The sequence below is a fragment of the Choloepus didactylus genome, chromosome 2, assembly GCF_015220235.1.
Source record: "Choloepus didactylus isolate mChoDid1 chromosome 2, mChoDid1.pri, whole genome shotgun sequence".
In the NCBI taxonomy this organism is placed as follows: Eukaryota; Metazoa; Chordata; class Mammalia; order Pilosa; family Megalonychidae; genus Choloepus; species Choloepus didactylus.
The window spans coordinates 3,503,417-3,527,878 of record NC_051308.1 but is presented as its reverse complement, the minus strand read 5'-3'; the positions used below and the strand labels follow the sequence as shown (position 1 = coordinate 3,527,878).

At 43.5% G+C, this 24,462-nt stretch overlaps 1 protein-coding gene across 3 annotated transcripts; it reads left to right on the top strand.

The window, feature by feature from the left end:
- Window positions 1-763: 763 nt before the first annotated feature.
- ZBTB2 (zinc finger and BTB domain containing 2) lies at window positions 764-24,462 on the top strand. 3 transcript variants are annotated; one of them, XM_037819485.1, is made up of 3 exons: window positions 764-1,006; window positions 16,018-16,202; window positions 21,698-24,462. In XM_037819485.1, the coding sequence occupies exons 2-3, from the start codon at window positions 16,030-16,032 to the stop codon at window positions 23,067-23,069; spliced, it is 1,545 nt and encodes a 514-aa protein (XP_037675413.1). In that variant the 5' UTR covers window positions 764-1,006; window positions 16,018-16,029; the 3' UTR covers window positions 23,070-24,462. The 3 variants fall into 3 exon arrangements, with proteins under 3 accessions (XP_037675413.1, XP_037675419.1, XP_037675429.1); XM_037819491.1 differs by lacking the exon at window positions 764-1,006 and adding an exon at window positions 1,346-1,452; XM_037819501.1 differs by lacking the exon at window positions 764-1,006 and adding an exon at window positions 1,747-2,334.

Here is a 24,462-nt window from a genome sequence, read left to right as displayed (position 1 = left end):
AAATGTTAAAAATTACCATCAAGAATTCTAACTCCCCTGCCATAGCTACTGTTTAAGGATCACCACATCTAGCAAGAATAGCCAACTTTGAAATCCAACCTAACAGCACCTCAAAGACCAAAACAGAGAGTCAGTTACTCTTAAACAACAAACGTTTTGTAGATTTTGTTTTGGACCACAGCTTCACAATTAAAATCCAATTACTAAAATAGGCATCAAATTCAACCCTAACAGAAACCTTCCATCACACTCCAGTAGCCTGTAAGGAAGATCATCTCCTCTATGCATGGCACACAAAGGCACTTCTGGTTCAGTAAGGCTTTCAATTACCAGTGGCGACAGAAAACTATTAGTGATGTACAATACCTACAGTCCACTCAATTTCACATCTCACAACCTAGGTGCATACGGGGAGCCAAGGGACAAAGGCCAAGAGCAGCCAACCAGGAGAAGCCTGCAGAAGAATCTGTGCATCCCTCCCCTGAGCATCTCCAAGGTGTCCTACCTAAACACTTTAATGTAAACAAGGAACCTGCGAGTCAAGCCTCCAGCCCCAATAAGTGGAGGAAGTTTCCTCGCCTCGGCTGCACATGGTTTGCAGAACTTTGGCTGGGGCCGACAAGAGCCTGGGTGGGAGCCGCAGCAGAGGGAGCGCTGCGGACGGCGGCGGCGGCGGTGGTGGTGGTGGCGGCGGCGGCGCAGCAGGAGGCGGAGGCGGAGGCGGCGAGGGGGGGGGGCGCCTGCCGCCACGGCTCTCGTCGCCTCCCCCCCCCCTCCGGCGGGAGCCGCTCGCAGCCTCTTTGCACTAGTCGCTCCGCTCTCTCGGTCATGTGACCTTAACGTAACCGGACAGGAAAAGCCCCGCCGCCGCCGCCGCCGCGCCGGAGACACCGACCGCGGCGGCAGCAGCAGCAGCAGCAGCGAGAAACAGGGGCGGCAGCGGGAGGGAGCTCAGCAGGCCGTCCCGGCGCCTCTCCACGGCTCCGCCGCGGGGCACCGGCGACAGGTAAGCGCGCTGCTCCGCCCCCGGCCGGGCCCACGTGCCGCCCCCGGCCCGTCCGCGCGGGGGGCGGGGGTGCCAGGGCCCTCGGTGGCCCCGGCTACAAAGCCTACGGCGGCCCGATGGGGATCTGGTGCGGGCTGCCGCCAGCCCGGCCGCGGAGCTGCTGTAGGGTGCGCGGTCCGCGGGGCGGCGGTGCCGGGCCTGGCCACCCGACAAAACCATCCCCGGGCCGGCGGCGGCTCCATCCGGGGCTTTGCGGAGGGAGGGGACGGAAGCCGAGAGGGCGGGCGGCGGCCGTGAGGCGGGGGGGGGGGGAGGAGGAGGAGGGAGGGGGCGACCGCGTCCGTTCCCCGCCGCCGGTCCCTCCCTTCCCGCCGCCACCGCGAAGGCATCCGATCGGCGGCGGTCTGCGAGTGTCCCACGCTGGGGCCGCGCGGCGGGCCAGTCAGGTGCGTACTCCTCCGGCGCCTCGCCGCCGCCCTGCTGCTTCGCCGCTGCCGCCCAGGCGGCGGGCCGCGGGCCGCGGGCTGCGGAAGTGGGCTGGGGGAGGGGAGGGGGGAGGGGAGAATCCGGTCGGACCGGAGCAGGCCCGGCCTCCCTGGCGCTTCTCCCAGCGGCAGCGGCTCCCACAGCTGCTGCCGCTCCGCTGCGGCTCCGCCTCCCCGCGCGGGCGGGGGCGCGCACGCGCGCTTCCGGCAGCGCGGCTCTCGCGCTGTCTGCGGCTCTCGCGCGCGCTCGCCCGCTCCCCCGGCAGGCCCCCCCGGCGCCGGCGCCGGCGCGGCGCACTCGGCGTGGGCGTAGCCATTGTGCTGGGCGCCGCGGATCTCAAGCGGGCGCGCGCGGGGCCGGGCTGAGTGCTCCTCCCCTCACCCACTCCCTGTCCTCCCTCCCCTTTTCGCTTTCCTTGCCTAGGCCCTCTGGGGCCATGCCTGGGGACCCTGTTTCGTGGACGCCGCCCCCTCTCCAGGCCCCCCTCCGGATCCCCACCCTGTCCCCGCTACCCCCTCCCTCAGGGCGGCGGTTGGGCCGGGACGCCTTGGGCCTCCAGGTTCCCGCTGCGACCCGGGCCTAGCGCTCCCGCCCGCCGCCAGTGTGTCCTGCGGGCTCGGGCGGAGGTTGCTTCTCGGGGTTGGACCTGGTTTCTCCGGGCCGCGAAACGCCCAGACCGGGAATTTTTAGGCAGTGTTGCAGAGAATTGATCGTACTGAAGATGCATGGGAAGCGATGCTTTCGTCGCTTTTAGCTGGTCGTAAATGAAAGAGGCTATTGAAGAGGGAAGCAGGGGCTGCAGAGCTGGCAAGAAGTGAACGGGCAGAGGGGAGATGGTTCTGGTTAGTCCTCCGGCCCCGAGTGCAAGACTCCCAACTCCGCAAACTTCAATTGCAACTCCGGGAAATAGCCCCTGCTTTTTGCCCAGCCGCCCTTGTCTTGTCCTCTTTGTTCATTCGCTGCTGCATCCCACATCGGACCCGGTTAGTGTGTCAAGTCGATCCATTCTCCCAGGTGTACTGTTTTTAGTAAAAGAAAGCCTAAAGAAGGTCAGAGTTAACCGGCTCACGTTTAACTCCGGGGTGTCCGGGTTTACTTAAAACCGCTGCCCGGCCGTACCTCGATCCTGACAGAGCCGGTGCTCCGGAGCTGGGTGTACACGTCACGAACATGTTAGTCTGAGAGGCTGAAATGTTAATAGAAAATCAGAACTGAGACATTTTGATCATCGTTTTTCTGATTTATCACAAAACAAAATTAATCCTTAATTTGTTAATTGTTAATTAAAAGTAAGTAAATTTTATTTTGTATTCTGAATAACAACCCTCGTGGTGTGTATCCAGGACGTTTTGAAAAGGTTAAAAGGTGATTGCGTGAAAGTGATTTTATACGACCTAGACATATATATTATTTCAACGGGATTATAATTTCACATATGTGAGCTAGGATTTTCAATTTTGACTTGTCTAGCAATGAAGAAGAAGGTCAGGCTCAACAATAAATCAGATGTGCAGGTAGCATTGTCCTCTTGCATTCTGGACTGGAATCTATGAACAGGCAAGGACTTCCACCAACATTAGATAAAATCTTTCCTAATTTGCAGAAAAGAAAAATTAATTTACCATTAATACTAAATTCCTTTAAACTGGCAGTTCTTTAATAAACTTGTGGTTTGTGTAAGTTTATTTTCTAGCCAACAAAATTGTCCTATTGTCCAAAAGGACAAGAGATGATTTGCAGGTGGATAATGTGTATTAAGTGCCACCAAAACCAATAGTGGAAAAGCCTATTAATGGGTGGTGTATAAACCATCCCTAAAACTTTGTTGTGCAGGCCAAACACTTACTTGCAGTTTTAAAGCTTCTCTTCAAAGGTGTAAAATAGATTGGTGCTCCACAAGCTTTGCCACCTGTGTACTCCAGCTGCAGAGAACAAGCCCTAGGCATGTCTTAGGTCATAGAATAAAAGCTGCTGCCACTCTTGACGGTTTCTTTTTTGTCTTAAGAATTAATGTGAATTTGGCACTGTGCTCCAGAATTCACTTTTTTAGTATATATAATTTGCATAAAATAATACAAAAATATGTTTACCCCAAACCTCTAAAAAGACTCATCTTGAAATCCTGTGATTTCAAGTACCCTCTGCATGTTCCTGAACAAAGGGATGTGCTTTCTCCAGTTTACAAGATACTAAAATAGAGGTAGAAAGTGAAAGAAACCTCTAAAGTGTCTGATATGTGGTGTTAACTTGGTTAGGATCAGCCTCTTTGGAATTGGGGCTTCCTCTCTATACCCACTCATTTTCCCTGTCGTAACTTTGAGGAGTTGGGCAAATGCCAGACTGTTAGGGCGCTTGGAAGAACTGCTGGTCCACTTGAGACTTACCCCACAAATTTCAAAATGTACCTGATAAAAGGGCATTTATCACTTCTACCTATGCTCTTCGGGTCTCCAAATATGACCCTAAAACCTGAAAGGGAATTGAAAATTTTCATTTTTCTGGGAGAAAAAAAAAATGGTAAACATTCTAAGCATTAGATCAAGAGCACTTTTACAAACCTTTTTTATGATCAAGTAAGTTATAATTTTATTGTTAAATAATTTGAATTGATGGGAAATCAGATTCAGCACTTTTACAGGGCTAATATGCCACCAAAATATGGAGTTGGGAGCCATAGAACACTCACCAGGAGTGGGCAGTCCAAGACATTTAGGGCAGTTTTTTTATAGTACAGGAGCCAAGTTAGAGGCTGGTATTTAAGACATATCCTCTGGTCACATGCATGAGGTATGCATCCTATGACTTTGATTCTCACTTCAACAAAGTTCGATGTACAAAGATAAGAATTGTAAAACACATGTATATCTGGCTGAGTACTTACAAAGCTACCTTCTCATGTTACAGGAAGTTTTAGTTTATAGTTCCTTTAAAAGTGTGCACCCCCTAAGTACTTCACCATGCAAGGATGAGCATCAGAATCACCTGAGAATGATTTCAAAGTGCATATTTGTTCTTCTACCCAGACCTAGTCATTCAGATTCTCTGAGTCCCCACAGTGACTCTGGAGTGCCCTCCCAAGAACAGTGGTTATCTAAGTGGAGTCCACAGACCCTGTGTGTTCTCAAGACCTTTTCAAGGTTCTGTGAGGTCGAAATAGTTTCATACTAATTCTAAGATGCTATTTGCCTTTTTCACTTTGTTGACAAAATGTGTTATCATTGTGAGAGTCAACATAACTCAGCCTAAATTTTCCCAACGGTCAATGGATGATGTTTCAAAAGCATGCTTAGATGAAAGATCCATTCAAAATGCAAGATAGGCCAGTCACTTTTTTTGTAATAAAGTAGGAAAAGTTCATTCACTGGTATAATTCAAATCTTGCAACTAAGCTTTAAGAAACTACCACTTGTTGAGTTTCAGTGCAGTATCAAAGAACAATATCCACAATTATTGGAAAAGATTATTAAAATATTCCTCCCCTTTCCAACTATATATGTAGGTAAGGCTGGATTTTCTTCACTACTCAACCAAAACATATCACAACAGAGTGAATGCAGAATCCAGTTGTTTTCTAAGGAGTTTTGCAAAAATGTAAAAAGCTGCCACTTCTCACTATATTTGTTTTGTTTTGGGAAATATTATTTTTCATTAAAAATGCTGCTTATGGTAACATGCCATGTATTTATTATTTAAATAAATATTTGCTAAATTACTCATTTAATTTCAATCATAATTTCAAATATCAGTAAATATAATCATATAAACAAAAGCTCTTTGGTGTCCTCAATTTTTTTTTTTTAATCTTCATTTTGTTGAGATATATTCACATACCACGCAGTCATACAAAACAAATCGTACTTTCGATTGTTTACAGTACCATTACATAGTGGTACATTCATCACCTAAATCAATCCCTGACACCTTCATTAGCACACACACAAAAATAACAAGAATAATAATTAGAGTGAAAAAGAGCAATTGAAGTAAAAAAGAACACTGGGTACCTTTGTCTGTTTGTTTCCTTCCCCTATTTTTCTACTCATACATCCATAAACTAGACAAAGTGGAGTGTGGTCCTTATGGCTTTCCCAATCCCATTGTCACCCCTCATAAGCTACATTTTTATACAACTGTCTTCGAGATTCATGGGTTCTGGGTTGTAGTTTGATAGTTTCAGGTATCCACCACCAGCTACCCCAATTCTTTAGAACCTAAAAAGGGTTGTCTAAAGTGTGCATAAGAGTGCCCACCAGAGTGACCTCTCGGCTCCTTTTGGATTCTCTCTGCCACTGAAGCTTATTTCATTTCCTTTCACATCCCCCTTTTAGTCAAGATGTTCTGCGTCCCACGATGCCAGGTCTACATTCCTCCCCGGGAGTCATATTCCACGTTGCCAGGGAGATTCACTCCCCTGGGTGTCTGATCCCACGTGGGGGGGAGGGGAGCAGTGATTTCACCTTTCAAGTTGGCTTAGCTAGAGAGACAGGGCCACATCTGAGCAACAAAGAGGTGTCCTCAATTTTTAAGAGTGCACATTGGTCCTGAAAACAAAAAGTTTGAGAACCCCTGCCCTAGAATATTAAAATATGTTCTTCAATTAAGACTTTGAGCTGAAACACGTTTGGAGCTCATCTCTGGCATAAACTGAGCTATCCCTGTAGGTGATTATATTTTCTTCAGAATAATTTTACTAATCATATGGCTTATAAAAATGGAAAGCAATTTCTACTTAAGCAAATTAGATCAAGTTTTTAATTTTGCTGTGTTATCATATATAGGTTTCCTTGAAATTGATTATAAGATAATGTCTTTAGAATTATTACTTTAATATCAACTCTTTATTAGCCATAAATTTCTGATCTGCTTCTATTTGACACCTAAAGTGCCCCTGAACCACCTCCTTCTAACCTCAACTTATTCTCAGAAATTAAAAACTAATTCTAATATTAACCTAAGCGAAATATAATTTAAAAGACAGATTTATACAAAGGCAATGCTTTCCAGAGTTAAAATTAGTGCTGTTGGCTAGCTTATGCTCCTCCTTTTTCTCATTACTGTGGAAGAGAGTTGACTAAAGAAATTTTAAGGAAAAAATACCAGTCTGTCACCACAATTAAAGAAGGTGCATTTCCTGGCTTTGAAATCCAGTTTTAAAATATGTTAAAATTCAAGTGCCCAGCCTCATTCAGATTTACTTCATGTGCCCCAAATATTAATTATTAATACTACTAATTGAAAAAGCAGTTTTTCATCCTGGTAAGTGGTCTAAACTACTTGAAAGAATCAATCTAATTTGTGGGTAGTGCTTTTTCTGTTACTGATGCATTACAATATTCATTTATGCTTCACTTAAATAATATCTAGGACTTCAGAGTACCCTTTTAGTACCCTTGAAATGGGTAGTCTAAGTGGTATTTAGTATCTTTGAAGAGCTATTGTCTTTAAAAAGTGAATCATCAATTCCCAAATGCTGGTTTGGTCTCCTGTCCTTACACTGAATGTGAAGGAGGACCTTAGTTTTATCAAAATGTGATGTGATTATATCGTCCCATTCAGCTGCACCTCCAGAGGATGAGCAAGGCACTTACTTAAGGATCAACCCAGTGTGTTTAGAAAGAAACACACATGTGGTGGAAGCCAAAAGCACTTGACAACTAGGTGTCCAGTTATTAATGTGGGAAACAGTGGTGAGGATAACAGCCAAAGCATTAAGTTATCTGAAATATAATTTATATTTGACTTTGGAAAGTGTGTTTTACTTATTTCCTCTTGGATATGTCTTATCATATAAATGTTTAAAAAACCATATATAAAGAACACACATATAAAGAAGGCATTCCTTGAAAATCCACTTTCAAGGACTCTTCTCCATCTCTACTTTTCTTAAGTTCCCTTCTACTCATTAGGAAAGACAAATGATGTTATTGTTTTGTTTTTCTTTTTTAAGTTCCATTGACACTGTTAAATGGTTGGGGTTTTTATGAAGGTCTTCAGTTTCATGTCTGATTGTTATCCCTCTATCACTAGGATTGATAAGAACTTTCAGGAATGATCTACAGAACAAGGTAATATCAGGGAAAAAGCATAAAATTTAGTCCAAGAAGACCAGGGTTCAAATCCTGATGGACTCTTCGTTTACACTTTTAACTTCTTAACTAGAGTATAGTGATTCAAGGGTGTGGCTTCTGGAGGGAGACAAACCTGCCTGGCTTCTCTAAAGCCTCTAACATAAATCTCTCAAGCTCCAGACCTATATAGCCAATGTGTACTTACTCCACATCTCTACTTGGGTGTCTCAGATTATCTCAGAAAAGTATCTCAAACCCAACACCTAAACTCAAGATCTTACTCCCAAACTGGGTCTTGTCCTGTGTTCCTTCTCCTGGTGGGGAGCCCCAGTCACAAGTCCAGGAGTCATCTCAGACACCTTGACCCTCCCCCACCCTCCTCCATCTAACCCACCAACCAGTTCTCTTGCTTTCTGTCTTAAATGTCTTTCCAGCCCTATCTATTTTCCTCCATCTTCATCACCATCACCCAGTCTAGCATCTGTTCTGGACCACTAGAATAGACTTCTCACAGTTCTCCCCTCCTCCACCCTTATGCCCCTGCCCCCCAGTTGCTTAGTTCTGCAGTTGCAGCCCTTTGGTCATGCCCATCAGGTGATCTTCACATTGCAGATAGCTGATCTTTTCCCCTTGCTCAAAATCTCCTGCAGTGGCTTCCCATTCCCCTTAAGATTTGGACCAAAATCCTTAACATAACCTGAGCCTGAGCCTCCAGCCTCATCTTACCTCTTTCTTCTCTCTTTGCGCTGTAGCCACATTGGCCTTCTTTCCGTCCCCAGGTTGCATCTTGCTCCCTCGCATCTCTGGGCCTTTTCAAATGCCCATCCCTCCGCCTGGAATACTGTTTTTGCTTAACTCGCATTTCTTCACAAAAGCCTTCCCTGACATCCGCAATTAGACCAGTTCCTTCTGTTTTATGATCCCTGTTTTTTTCTTTGATGGCTCTTATCAGAGTTGACTGTGATAAATTTGCACGCTTATTTGATTACATCATGGGGCTCTGCGTATTCTGCTCCCCATTGAATGCCCCTGCCTCACCCCTTAGAAAGCTCATACTAAATCCTGCATTTGTCAAGTATATGACCACTTCCCCTACTTGCCTCTTGCGAGCTAGCCTTGAGTGTGCACAAGGTCCTTAACTTCTCTTGACCTGGATTTCTTCATCTAGAAAGAGGATCATTGATGTATTTAATTCACTGTATTCCTTGGCACATAATTAAGTAGCCATTTATTAGGAATGTTGTGGTTACTACTTAATATAATTAATAATGAAATAGTTAGAAAATATAAGTGTGCAATGGTATTGTCAAGGATTAAGTAATGTCCAAGAAAATATTATTGGAAACTGTAAAGCATTGTTCAGAAATGAATAATTAATATGAAGAAACGTGAGGTAACATTTTAAAATGGAAAAGTTCTTCCAACATATGCATACCTTAAGTTGGTGAGAATTTTCCAGGTCAATTTAAGATAAATGGAAATTGAACTTGAAAAAAATCCTTAGAAACCATTTGCACTAACTCACCCCTAATACTGAGATGCCAGAACTCAGGCCTGAGATGTTGCAGTTCCCTCAGATCACCCAGCTGGTCAGGGCCAAAGCTGAAGCTGGAACTCGGCCCTCTTCTCCAAACGTGTGTAACTTGTATACAGATGTTATCGAATGCTGGATGATATGCTCGGTACATGGGATAAAGCAGTAAGAGCTGAGACTCAGGGCCAGCTCTCGGGAAGCATCGAGCAGGTATTTGTTAGCTAGCATTGGAGGCCAGGGAAGTTTGCAGAGGATAAGTCGGGCTGGGGTAGGGTAGTTAAGTTAGAGGAAAGTGGTAGTGCCTCGAAGGCCTGTGGTGTTCCCGGCTCCCTCTCCTGACATAGCACAGAGGTCAGGTTCTTGAGAGGAAAACCTCTGAGCAGGGAGTTTGGTGCCAAATAATGGCCTGCCTCCTTCTGCCTTCAGGACCTGCCGGGCAAAGGAAACTGCCTTTCTTTGACTTATCTCAGTTCATCAGGAATTTCCAAAGGGAGTCAAGTAACATTATTTTGTCTCCATTATCATCAACATACTTAGATGAAACTGGATTTTTGACAGTGCTTGGATTTCAGAACCTTTTGAGGACATTGATCACTTCATAAAGAACACCAAACTGACACTCTTGGATCAAGAAAACAACGAGATGCAACTTAATGTCATAAAGCAGAATTTTATCCTGTGATTTTTTTTTTTTTTTTTGCATTAGAAAGAAATTATTATTTTTCCATAAATTGAATAAAGTACCAACTGCCCTTTCTCTGGAAGGATTGTCCTGTGTTCTGTTGTGTCGTTTCTGTCTGTTTATGTTAGAAAGCTCCCATCTCTACTCCCTGCCCCCATGGGGTATATGAGTATTTTATGTCCTAAAGAGAGAGCAACACTGTTGGAACCCCAGTGTAGAGGTCTGTCTGTTTGTTTGTTTTTAGTGGGTCTGAAATCCCAAAATCTGGAAACCATTAGTGTACATCAGAGTGTGTAGTGCAGGGCCGGCTCTTGGGAAGCATCGAGCAGATATTTGTTAGCTAGCATTGAAGGCCAGGGAAGTTTGCAGAGGATAAGTCGGGCTGGGGTAGGGTAATTAAGTAAGTAAGGGACTCAGGCATGAAGGACCCTGAACCGTGCCAAGGGCGGCTGGTTTCACCCTAAAGGCAGCAGAGACTCACAGGATTTTAAGCAGGATTGCAATGTCGGGTTTGCCCTTTGGCAAGATCTCTCTGGCTGTCACATGGGTAGATGGATTAGAGATCATAGACTGGAAACAGGGAGATGGATGAAGAGGTAGAACTCAAGTGTTGGCGGTGGGGATGGCGACGAGTGAAACTGTTAGAGAAAGGTGGAAGATTGAAGGTGGTAGCTCTTGGGTGACTGACTGCTGTGAGGGAGGACAGAGAGGGAGGCCTGCAGGGTGAACTGGGATATCTGGCTGGGCCAAAGAGTAGATGGGGTGCTGCACACTGAGCCGGGGAGCCCCCAAGAAGCAGGTGTGTGTCAGCTCTTATTGTTCTTTGGGAATGGGCTGGGGTGGGTTCAGTTGTGCCTCCGGAGAGTTTGAAGTTCCTGTAGGGCGGCCAGGTGGGAGGTGGGTAAGATCACGGGAGAGAGTCTGCAGGATGAGGGTGGGCTGAGGGCAAACACCCAGGAGTACCTGCGAAAGAGGAAGTCCTGGCAGAGATGAGGACAGAATGGCCCAGAGGTGAGAGACAGGCGGAGGGCATGGCCTGGAGGCAGGGGGAGAATAGTTCTCAAAGCAGGAGGAGGGGAATAGGTACTGCCACCAGAGGTCGAGTAGCCAAGAGGTCCCCAAGCTGGGGTCAGAGTCCTGGGTGACCTTGGCGAGAGCCACCTTAGGGCAGGGGTCAGGAGCAGACTGGGGGGGTGAGCAGTGATGGAGGTAGTAGGGGCCGACAAGCCAGTCCCAAAGTTGCTGCTTCCTCGACCCGCCCCGCACTTGTGTGCAAGTAAAGCCTCATAGAATGATTGTGAGGGGCCATCAGGAAAGAAAGATTTAGAAAAGGGCAGTACTGGGGGTGGGGGAGCAGAGCACCCACAATGCCAGGAATCTCATCCTGATGCCCCCCTCCACCCTCCCACCCCGTTTTCTCAGGTCAGTTCATATACATAAGCACCTCGGGGGGGTAGGTTTTTTTTTTCTCCCTGACAAATGAGGTTTCTCAGTCCCCAAAAGAAGGTATTTTTTTAATTGATCTGTGTGATTTTTTCCCTTGTGAATTTTGAGGATGTGACTCTTATTTTTTTCTTCCTGTCATTTGGTTTCTCCATTTCTTCGAGACTTGTGTATGAGTTCTTTTCTCTGTGATTCATGTTGAGTTTATTTCCTAACCTAGGAGATATTCTTAAATTGAGACCATAAAATTACTAGTAGACACCCTTAAAAAAGAAAGTTCTCATTTTTACCATGGCTTCATTCTTAGGCTCCAAATAAAATGTTTACGTTTGTCCATTTATGGAAAGAGAGAGAACCATACATTTTGCTGTATCCAAGGAGATGATCTGTTAATGTAAAACCTCAAAATTCTCCTAAAAGATGTTGACAAATTGATGACATTAATGTTTAAAATTTTATGTCAAAAATCAAAAGAAAGTGAGAAAAAGTTCACTAACGTGACAAAGGGCTCATTTTTGTGTTATTGAAAGGGCTTTACAGACAGATAAGAAAAAGACAACCCAATTGAAAAATGGACAGGGGTCACAAACAAAGACAAGAGGAAATAAATGGTCAACAAACATGAGAATATACTTCACTCATCATTAAATCCATAGAAAGTTAAAAACAAAACAAAAGAAAAAAGATGTTGGCCAGAGTGGGGAAACTGGTTGGGGTGGGAGTGGATAGATGACTCTGGCATTTTGTGTTTCTGTAATATTTGAATCTTTTTATAACAAGTATATATACCTGAAAGCCGAAATAAAAATAAAGATTTCTTGTTAATTTTAAACAAACCCACTTCCATAGCCCTTTCTGACGGATCAAATTAAGTCCCTCTTCTCTCACTTGCTGGTTCTCTAATCCTGGGCAAGCGCCTCACCCCTCCAAACCTGCTTCCTCATTATAAAACATGGCTTGCAGTACCTCAAAAATCTCAAGCCAGATGGAGTGAGAATTAAATGAATACTAAATGGAAATGAATACACCCCATAAATAATAGCCACTCTCTTCATATCAAGGGACTGAATAGTAAGATATTATACTTGAAATTCCCGTCAGTGACAGTGAGCTGTGGGACCTGAAGCTGACCAGCCATCTAGTGCCCAGATCAGAGTCATGATAAAGCATGATAAAGCAGTACCTCACAGCCTAAAAGGATGTTATACTTTTTTGTAGGAAGAGGTGGGTTAGTGAGATGGAAAAGGAAGTATTTTACAGCGTCCAGTGATTGAAGGCAGTCTTCTAAAGTTACATCCTGGTGGAGGCAAGGTTAGAGTGATGTTTCTTTGTAATCCCCATTACTTTGCAACCTAACAAGGGTCTGGGACTTTCATCAACCCCCTCCCTACCTTTTCTATATCTCCCCTTCCTGCTCTAAGTGATTTCGGCTTCTCTGACAAACACAGAAAATATTGGGGGCACTAAATTACTCATTTCTGTCATTAGTTTTCACATTTAAACGAGACTGCAATCTGGTCTTTATACCCAAATTACTTAGAAAATTGGATGACCGTTCCCATCTCTCTTACTTGGATATGGCTCTTAGTAGAAAATATGAAACTTGACATCCTGGGTCCTTGCCCTGTGACCTTATCCACCTCTTAAACTATTGTTCCCCTACAATCCTTTGTTTTAGGGTGCTCTTGTTAATTTCTGAATCTGCCAGAATATTCCTGGAGCAGGAAGGAGAGTGAGTGGGTTAAGAATTGCTGTGAGTTTTTTTCCTTTCTTCTTCTTTTTTTTAAAGCTTGTTCATAATTATTCTCCACAGTGGCTTTCCTAATTCTGAAGTTCATGCGTATTATCAGTTTTTTTAAATTAATGTGTACTGGGCTTTTTCTTAATTTAACTTTTTTACTTTGAGATAATTGTAGATTCACACGTGGCTGTAAGAAATAATACAGAAAGATCCCATGCACCCTTTACCAGTTTCCCCCAATAGCAACAGCTTGCAAAATTATAGTATAACACCACAACCAGGACATGGATATTAACACAACGAATACACAGAACATTTTCATCACCACAAAGATACCACGTGTTGCTCATTTTTCAAACCCACTTCCCTCCTACCCTCATTTTCCTCTTAACCTGGCAACCACTAATCTGTTCTTCATTTCTATAGTTTTGTCATTTCAAGAACGCTATAAAAATGGAATGATACAGTGTATAACTTTTTGGGATTGGCTTTCTTCACTCTGCTTGATTTCTTGGAGATTCGTCTAAATTGTTGTATATGTCATTAGTTTATTTCCGAACCAGTTTGTTTAACCATGCACTCCTTGAAGGACATCTGGGTTGTTTCTAGTTTTTAGCTATTAAGAATAAACCACTATGAACATTCGTGTACAGATTTTTGGGTGAACATAAGTTTTTTATTTCTCTGGGATAAATGTCCAGGAATGCAATTGCCGGTTTGTCTGGCAATTGTATGTTTAGTTTTTAAGAAACTGCCACAGTGTTTTCCTTAGTGGCCATACTATTTTACATTTCTACCAACAAAGCACGAGTGACCCAGTTTCTCTGCATCCAAGCCAGCATTTGTTATTTATATTTATAATTGCTGTTTTTTCTATTAGCCATTCTGGCAGATGTATAGTGATCTCATTGTGGTCTTCTTGCTTTCCCTTGACAGCTAATGATGTTAAACATCTTTTCATGTGCTTATTTGTCATCTGTATATCCTCTTCTGTGAAATGTCTCTTCATGTCTTTTGCCCATTTTCTAATGGGAGTGTTTGTTTTACTCTTTAGTTTTAAGAGTTCTTTAGATACTCTAGATGCTGTTGCTTTGTCAGATCCATGCTTTGAGGTTTTTTCCCAGCCTGTATATTGCTTGTTTTATCGTCATCTTAACAGGGTATTTTCAGAGCAAAGTTTTTAATTTTGGTGACATCCAATTTGTCAGTTTTTCCTTTTATGGATCATGTTTTTGGTGACAAGTTTAAGAAATCTTTGCCTAGCCTTAGTTCTCTAGGATTTCCTCCTATGTTTTACAAAAGTTACATAGTTTCGTTTATTTTACATATAAGTCCATGATCAATTTTGAGTTGATTTTTATATAAGGTGAGATTTAGTTCAAGGTTTATTTTTTGCCTGTGGATGTTCAGTTGCTCCACCACCATTTGTCGAAAAGGCTATCCTTCCCCCACTGAATTGTTGGGCCTATTTATGTGGGTCTACTTCAGGCTTCTCATTTTCTGCTCCACTGATCTGTTTGTCCAGCCCTCTGTCAATCCCACACAGTCTTGATCACTGTAGCTCCATAGTAAGTCTTGAAATGGGGTAGACTGATTCTTCCCACTTTTTTCAAAATTATTTTAGCTGTTCTAATTCCAGAGTAGGAATTAGATAGGAATTTTGATAGGAATTTTGTTAAATCTGTGTATCAGTTTGGGGAAAATTAATATCCTTATTATGTTGAGTCTTCTGATCCATGAACACGGTGTCTCTCTCTATTTATTTAGTTTTCAGCATTCAGGTCCTGTACATGTTTGGTTAGATTTACACCCATGTAATTAATTTTTTGAGCAATTCTAAATGGGATTATATTTTTAATTTCAGTGTCCACATGTTCATTGCTAGTATCTAGAAATATAATTGATTTTTGTGTATTTATTTTCTATCCTGTAACCTTGCTGAACTCATTTTATCAGTTATAGGAGTTTTTTTTTACTGATTCCTTGGAATTTTCTACATAGACAATCATGTCATCTGCAAATAGGGGCAGTTTTGTTTTTTTTTTTTAATTTCTTCCTTTCCCATCTATATGTCTTTTTTTTTCTTCTTCCTTTTCTTGTCTTGTTGCGCTAGCTAGAACTTCCATGCTATATTGAATAGTGAAGCAGACATCCTTGCCTCATTCCCATTCTGAGAGGGAAAACATTGAGTCTTTCACCATTAACTATAATGTTAAGTATAATGTTGATCTGTGTGTTGTTGGCTTTTATAAATGCTGTTTGACTGTAGAAATGAAGCAGTCTACTGATTTGATGAATCCAGGCAATATCAGGCAGCTCTGCTACTATAAATGTTTTCAGACTGCAGTGGTTTGGTAGAATGAAGTGTAAGGAATAAAGATCATAGATCTTTTTGGAGTGAAAAACTTCAGATTTAATTTTAACTTCTTCACCTTCTAGTTAGATGCCCTGGGGCACATTACTTCTACCTCTCCAAGCCCATTTTCTCATCCACAAAGAAAGGAGGCAGAGCACCTCACTCTTCAGTGTCAAAGACAAGGGGATTGGTGGACGTGTCAGTTATTATATCTTAGGAGCTGAGAAATATCCCCAAACTTAGTGACATCTTCACACTGCCCTGCTGTGAATCCCACCCCAGCACCCATGTTTGTCTGCCCCTATGGAAGATTTGACAACTTCCAATGGATCATCAGAGTTTGCATTTGTGATCTTAAACCAAAAGACTTAAAGATCCAGGAATATTTGCAATCTCAAAGACTCGATGCTTGAAGCAGACTACCAAGGTTCCTTTCCTTCTTCTCCGCCTACCATCTGTGTAAGCTTGGACAAGTTGCGTAACCCCCGAACCCAAATGTCCTCATCTGTAAAAGGGGGATAGTGACAGAATCACATCGGGGGCTGTTGTGAAGACTAAACGAGTTAATTTGTGTAACCCTTTTAGCACAGGGCTTTACAACTAATAATGTTAGCTATTATCATTACTGTTGGTGACTATAAACGACACAGACTTATTTGTGAATCACCTTGCCTAAAAGTAAATAATTGTTTGCTTTGCAGATTTTTTAAAAAATGGATTTGGCCAACCATGGACTTATTCTACTGCAACAGTTAAACGCTCAGCGCGAGTTTGGTTTCCTGTGTGACTGCACGGTTGCGATCGGCGACGTTTACTTCAAGGCACACAAATCAGTTCTTGCTTCCTTCTCCAATTACTTTAAGATGTTGTTTGTCCATCAGACCAGGTAACTAAAGTGGTTGATAATAATCTAATGACTACAGACTTCTGTAACTTCCATGTTCCTTTTTCCCAATGAACCTGGCTTTGCCTCATCAAGGCCTTGGAGCTCTCGACTCTCCCTCACCTCCTAGGCTCCCATTTCCCTCAGGACCTCAATTGCCTCTTACCTGTCTTGTTTACCTGTGCTGGGTCTCCTGGACCTTCAACCCCCAAGCAGCCCCTCCACCGCCAGATATACTCTCTGGGTATCACCTGTGTAGACAGCTGTGTAACCTCAGTGGACCCTTCTTTCATTAATCTTTTGTGGACTCCCTCTCTAAGCCCTTTCTCTCACTTCTCCATCCCCAATCCCATAAATAACCCCCTTACTCTCAGCTTATCCTTAGCTTCTATTCTAATGAGAAACTTGAGGGCGTGACTTTCCCCAATCTCCCTCTTTTATATCTTTACATGGCTCTGTACCTTTGCTCAGTTTTTTTCTTCCCATCTCTCCTGTCTTAGAGAAAAGGGCCTCTCGGTAGCTAAAGAAAAGGATGCTCTGCCTTTCTCCCTCCCTCCTGCTCCAAGACCCCACCCCTCCATTTTCATTCTGTACTTCTCATTTTTTACTTGTAATCCTCCCCCCTCAGTCTAGGAAGGATCAGGACTTCCTTTACATTCCAGTCTGCTTGAGTACTCTTCTCCTTTCTTTTTCTGTTAAAGTTCTTTGCATCCCACTGTCTTCCTCTCTGTTTGCAGTGTGGCTTCCACCCTCGTCCCTCTACTGAAATCATTTTCCCAAAGGTCACCTCTTCATCAAAGCCACGGTCCGTCAGGGTCTTTGTCACCTTGTCCCCTGCAGTGTTGCCACTGGCCGCTTCTACTTCCTTCCCTTGTTTTCCGCCCTCTAACCACGAGCCTCCACGAGCCTCCTGGGAGTTGGGTCTGCGGTCTCCGTGCTTCTTTCCCCATGCACTCTCCCTCCCTCTGTCTGCTTATCTTTTCTTAGCTCTGGCCTCTATGGCACATTTCCAGTCTACAGTTCTGACCTTGATCTTCTCTGTCTCCAGGGCTCAATTCCCAAAGATACCCTCCTTTTTCTCATTTACCATGATTTGAACTGGTTCCAGTCTTTTCCCTGAAGTCCCTCCGACTTGCCTATTTTTTTATTTTTTTAATCTTTAAGTAACACAAGTATAAAATGTATTCTAAAACATTTGATTCCTTATTTATCATCATATCTTACTAGTACTTAGCTCATGTTTTCTTCGAAATGCCTTTCACATTTGTCCATCCCTTCCCCTGCTCTGTTCCATTTCCTAATCCCTCCTTCTCTACGTTACTGCCAGGTTAATATTCCTAATATGTTTTGGGTGTGTTGTGCCGTTGATAGAAACCTAGAGGGTACTTGTTGCACATCACGTAACACCCAGCCTCCTGATCCTTTATCCATGGCCCCGGAGCTTGGAGCCTGGCTCCTTTGCTTCAGCCCCCACTGGGCCCCTGCTACCTCCCCACCCTCTCACCTCACCCTGACCTTCTTCTGGGCCCGAAAGTCTCTCTGCTGGGATCCTGCCCACTCCCCACATCCTCGCAGTTCACACTCACCTCTTCCATGACCCCTCCCCTGAGCAAACAAACCGAAGCCATGAAAGGTGCCCCCTTCCTCTACTATTGGTAGCACCTATGCCCTTTACAGCACCCACTCGGTTTCCCTATGTTGTTATTTGTGAACTTACCTCCGTTATCATGTGTAAGGGCAAAGGTGGGATTTTGCAAATCTCTGTGACTATGACAGTGTGGGGTTCAGTTCTGTGCACATAACAGCCACTTGGCAAATTCCAGATGAACAGAATGAGTGAACGATAGGTTTCATGTGCCAGGGGACACTACTTCAGCCTGTAACCCTGAGGCGGCACCTTTTACTTCTTTCTATTAGACTTCGTAGCTGATGGCAGTTTTGTTCTTAGAAGTATTCAACACAGTGAATTCAGATGTCTTGAAAAGGGGAAGATTTTCATTTGAAAGGATTAAAAAAAAAAAAATACAGCGTAAGGTATTTTAGTTAGATGCAAGAAACTTAGGGATAGGGCAGTAAATAAATTGCTTCTAACCAGGGAATGTGATGTTTGTGTAGCTAGAAATTCCAAGGTAAAGCAATGGCTGGGATTACCTCGCCTTCCCACCTCCACCTGCCGAGTGAGGCCGGCAGAGGGCAGGGAGCAGCCTCCTGGAGCCCTGGTGCCCAGCGGGCACTAGGAAACAGTGCCTGGCTGCTGCTCAGGCATACTCAGAACCTTAGCGTGCCATCAGAATGCTTCCAGGTTTAGCTGAGAGAGTGTTTTATGACTGTAGTTACCACTAGATGTCTCCGTCTTACATCCAGGACCAATTGTCAGTTCAAATCAGGCAAGGACTACAGGTAGTGAGCTCTCAAAACTAAAACTCCTGTGGGCCAGGCTTTGCTAAGTGCATCCTTCTGACCATATTTAACATTCTTTTAAAATGCTTCTTTTCAGAATTCTTTAAATCCATCTTTTGTTTTAAGAGTCCATTGAAGGGAAATTGAAAATGAAAATTGTTGCAAAGGGGCTTTTGGCTATCCTAAAACTATATTCATTTGCTTTCCACATAAGTGTTCTGTCATACAGACACTGCAAAGCAAACCACTTAGGTGTAATTATGTCATAGAGAGCTGCGTCCTTCCTGAAGGTTTTGGAAATGACCAAAGTCTGGCCCACAGTAAGCTGAGTGACCAAGGAGGAAAGGAAAGCCAAGCTGCCTGGGAATAAAAGCAGTCAAGAACAGAAACAGCTGAAATGGGGCATAAAGAACTTTTAAAAATTTCACCTTAGAGTTTTGTTTTTGTTTTTAAGTGTGTGTGCACATATGCTGCTGCTTTAAGAAAAATATACTAAAATTTTAAAAAGTAAAAGTAAATTGGTGTCTGGAAACCTCACTTCCCCTGGGACCCCGCAGTAAGCCCTGAGAACTCCTCAAGGACTCCCCACTCCCCTCACAGAAGTTTCTCAGCCGACTGTGCTCTTCCCTCCAGGCCTCGCTGAAGTCTGGCCTGTGGCCTCCCCAGCTCCTTCTTTCCTTTGCCATCAAAGGCATGCACATAGTTATTTAAAGCCTATTTATGAGAGGTGTGGGTTGCCTTTCACAAGTGATAGAGAACAGCCAATACAACAGCCAACAAGGATCTTATGGAAGGGGAGCCTGCTTGGCAGTTACCTTTAAAAGATGCTAAAAAACAAGGCTTTCCCCTTTGGAATTCTGCCCGTCCTTTTTGTTGTTGTTGTTGGGGAAGGGGTTGAGGGAGGGGACACTCACCAATTCTAGCTCCCCCTGCCTTGAGGATCATTCCTTCCTGGCAGTACAGAAGGCACCCATGGTTCCAGGGGGCTCATTTGCATCTCTGAAGGCCAGTGCCCCCTGTTCTCTGGGCCTCTGTCAGGCCCAGGAAAGACCCCTTCAGTTATTTCTTCACTTGGGAATTGATTTGTTTGCATTCTTCACTATACATCATCATTGAAGCTTTATTTTGGATGTTGAACTTTAGTAGAGCATCTAAATTATGTTATAATGTACACATTGTATTTTTGGAACTCATCTTGTTCTAAAGGGAAAGACCATCTATATTTGCATTCCTATCTAAAGATGTGAAATGGGTGAAAAACTCCAAATAAAGATATGAATGATCTGTGTGTCTTTAAAAAAAATGAGAAAAATATTCCTAGACTCTCCCCTTATACTATCAAGGGATGCTAATTTTATGCTTGATCTTTGTTCTTTGACTGCCATACTACATAGTCAAATATTTTTCAAAAGCTTATTTGTATGCAGTCATATTAAAATACATAGACATTGATAACAATTCAGTAATTATTCAAATCAGTTCTGTCACCAATTACTGTCACTTTTTTTTCTTTTTACTTTTTTCTCTTTTTTGCCAGAATAAAATGTTAAATTTAGAAAAAACATGGTATACTGTTAATATTTCAGCATATTGAAAAAATATTAATGATTGCTAAAATGAGCCAAAAAGAGTTATATTACCAAGAAGCTGTATAATAATCAAATGTGATTATCAATCCTAAAGGCCTTCAAAGAAGCTTTGAAATTTGTAGAATCTCTTCACTCAGTGGGTGTTAATACACACCTCATGATATGTAGTTATATACCCCATTGACTTCTCATGATGTGTTAGAATTTCTGTCATTACTGATGGTCTATCAAGAGTTCTTGCAAGCCTCTTATTGTTGCTTGATCTGGATGCTTCTGGAATGATGCAAACACAAGAGTCTAAAAGCTAAAAAGTCAGCTATAAATACCACCAACTACTCCAGGTCCTCAGTCAAATCACCTAACTTTTAGGGGCCTCAGTTTCCATGCCTGTCAATTGAGAATAATGAAATCACCTCATCTATGATACAGGAGTGTTCTAATGGCCTAATGGATCTCAGTGTGGTAGCTTCGGAGTTAGACAGTCCTAGATTCCCAACCCCAGTCCACCATTTACCAACCCTGTGATAGCAGGCAAGGCATTAGCTGGTCTGAGCTTCAACCTCCTTATCTGTAAAATGAGAATTATGGCACTCAAATGAGATAAAGCCTGGAAAGCCCTGCAGCAGAACTGCTGCTGCTGATTATAATTATTATTGTTACCATTACCATTATTACTGATACAACATTTGGTAAGGAACTGAGTGGCCCCCAGAGCTGCTTTTTAAGGCAAACATGCAGTACTGAGAAGGTGATCTGGCTCCACAAGAGCTCGAGGTGACCTGCCTGCCCAGCTCTGCCCGACTCTTCAGTACATCTTCCTTGTTATAATCAGTTCGGAGAGTTGCAAAGCACCATCAAAACAAGGGGTTATTCCTCTCTCTGTGTTATATTGCCCTCATACCAGCCCAGCTCCCCATATTGTTTCACAGATGAAGAAATGTTATACCCAGATAGGCAGTTGGACTTTCCTTAAAAGATATGCTGTACACTGGACAGCTTTGGATCAATTAGACTTTGTCGCTAAAAGAACCTCTGGGATTTGCCAGGTCAGTGGTTCTGGACCATTACTAGGTCACAGAACACTTTCAGGCTGATGAAAAGCAGTGGATCCTCTCCATAAAATATGAAATTCAATATAGAGAAGTCCCATACAAGCAAAATTGTACAAATTTAATTAGCTTATTAGGAGAAAAGTACCCATGCATCTATGGGTTAAGATATCACGTTTGTTTAACAGGAACTTTTTCTTTTGTCAGTCCTTTAAAATCCGTGTCTTGTATTTCTTTCTGTTCTTAATACAAAGCTAAGTTACAGAGGTTCCAGTGATCTATCCTGAAGAGTCCCCACATGTCATGAAACTTACTAACTGTGGAAAATGGGAAGTGATCTGGTTGCATTTGTTTTCAAAAGTGTCTGTTTTATTCGTTTTGTTTTTAACCTCAGGCTTGATATTATCATTTGAGACATAGATTGACATTTACCCATGGATCTTTTCCTTGTGTCTTTCAGCGAGTGTGTCCGTTTGAAACCAACTGACATACAGCCCGATATTTTCAGCTATCTCTTGCATCTGATGTACACTGGAAAGATGGCACCTCAGCTTATTGACCCCGTCCGACTAGAACAGGGGATCAAGTTTCTCCACGCCTACCCGCTGATCCAGGAAGCCAGCCTCGCCAGCCAAGGGGCCTTCTCTCATCCTGACCAAGTTTTCCCGTTGGCTTCCTCGTTGTATGGCATTCAGATTGCAGATCATCAGTTGAGACAAGCCACCAAGATTGCCTCAGCACCGGACAAACTGGGCCGAGAACCAAGGCCACAGACCTCCAGGATGAGCCAGGACCAGGTGCCGGAGGCTGCCCAGCTCTCCCAGTTACCTTCAAACCTGACTCAGGTTAATCGGACAAATCTGACCCCCTCTGACCCACTGCAGACCTCACTTTCTCCAGAACTGATTTCCACTCCTGTTCCTCCCCCTCCTCCCGGGGAGGAGACCAACATGGAAGCTTCCTCCTCCGACGAGCAGCCCGCAGCCCTCACCATAGCCCATGTCAAGCCCAGCATCATGAAGAGGAACGGAAGCTTCCCAAAGTACTACGCCTGCCACCTGTGTGGTCGGCGCTTCACCCTCCGGAGCAGTCTGCGGGAGCACCTCCAGATCCACACGGGAGTGCCGTTCACATCCAGCCAACAGGGAGAGAGCCGCGTGCCCCTGTCTCTTTGTAGCAATGCAGCCGACCTGGGCAAAGACGCCCTGGAAGTGCCTGAAGCCGGGATGATAAGTGACAGCGAGCTGCAGCACATCTCGGATTCCCCAATCATCGATGGGCAACAGCAGTCAGAAACCCCGCCCCCCTCGGACATCGCGGACATTGACAACCTGGAGCAGGCCGACCAAGAGCGGGAGGTGAAGAGGCGCAAGTACGAGTGCACGATATGTGGACGCAAGTTCATCCAGAAGAGCCACTGGCGGGAACACATGTACATCCACACCGGGAAGCCTTTCAAATGCAGCACTTGTGACAAGAGCTTTTGCAGGGCCAACCAGGCTGCCCGCCACGTGTGCCTCAACCAGAGCATCGACACTTACACCATGGTGGACAAACAGACTCTGGAGCTCTGCACGTTTGAGGAAGGCAGTCAGATGGACAACATGCTGGTGCAAACCAACAAACCCTACAAATGCAACTTATGTGACAAAACATTCTCGACTCCCAATGAGGTTGTCAGACACTCTTGCCAAAACCAGAACTCAGACGTTTTTGCCCTTGACGAAGGGCGGTCCATTCTCCTGGGCAGTGGGGACTCAGAAGTGACAGAGCCTAACCACCCGGTGTTAGCTTCCATTAAAAAAGAACAGGAAACAGTGTTATTAGACTGAATATTACTTATCTTTTTAAAAAAGAAAAAACTGTCATTTTTACAAAGACTATCTTCCTTTCCTTCCCCCAACTCAAAGCTATAACTATAGTTCTGTATGGCATGCTTACAGCAGATCCCAGCTCCCTTTCGCCTCTCCCCCTTCTCTCCATCCCAGCCTCTGTAAAGGCTTCATGCATTATAAACCTGGAAGATAGTTGCTTTAATACACGAGATATTGGAAAGATAACGGTCAGCGGTACCTATAAACTCAAATGGATTTTGAGAAATTTTAAGATTACTAAAAGTATACCTGGAACTAATGAAGGGTAAATAACAAAACAACTAGATGCAATTTGGTAAGCTAAAATTATGACTTTCCCTGGGTAATAAGTCTTCCTTCTCAGAAAAACAATGTCAAAAAATACAGCATGCTTCTTAGAGATACAGCTGGGTTCTGTACTATGCAAAATCTAGAAGGTGTGGGAAACTTTAAACCCAAGAAAACACTCTTAGGATTTATCCTTCAGGTGTCTTATTTCAGAATGCATCCTTTGAGATTATGTCCAGTCAAGAAAATGCACTAGTTAAGAAATCTACTTTAACGAAACACAAAAGAGGAAAAAGAAAAAAATAATGTGATGGCAATCTTAATTTTTGGATAGAACATGACAAGCTGTGAGTTTGTGTGTTTGTAAGAGGAAACGTGTGGCTACTTGCTAGAAACAGGTGAATTAGTGCACATGCCTTATCGAATTTCTGGCCTCTTTCAGAGTTGAACAACAACAAAATGCTGTATTTTTAGTTCCTGACAAATTTGTGTTTTAAAAATCAGATTTTTAAGTACTGTTCTACGGATTAGCTTTCTGACTAGAAGATGACCTGCCGTTCTGTCAGTTGCCAGTGGTAAAGAAGTTTTAGCACCAACCAGATGCTTTTAAGTCAGTGCGTATACCACAGGAAAAGGATGCAGGCTGTGAACAGAGGAGGTAGTAACGTTAACGATTTTAAAAGTTAATGCTAATAGTTTACTGGCAGCATTCATTAAAGCATCAAAAATGGCAAAGAGAAATCAGGACAAAAAAAAATCTTAATTGCTGTTTGGGAAAGAACTTGATTTTAATGTTTATTTTCCAATTTTTTTTTTTTTTTTATGCCTGAAATTCTCTCCATTGGCCTGAAAGTAGTAAAAATTGTCCATTAATCTTCTTTAGGCCAATAACAGAATGGTCACATGGGACAAAACAGGAGCCAGAAATAAGGACTGAAGGGACAGGGAAGGGGGAGAAGAGTTCATAGCTACGCTCTATGTATATGTTGAAAACTGAATATCCCATCATCCTATTTCATGTATAGTTGAGTTCTCAAATTTGTAAGTTTTTATACATCCTTTCATTGAATAAACATTTAATTAA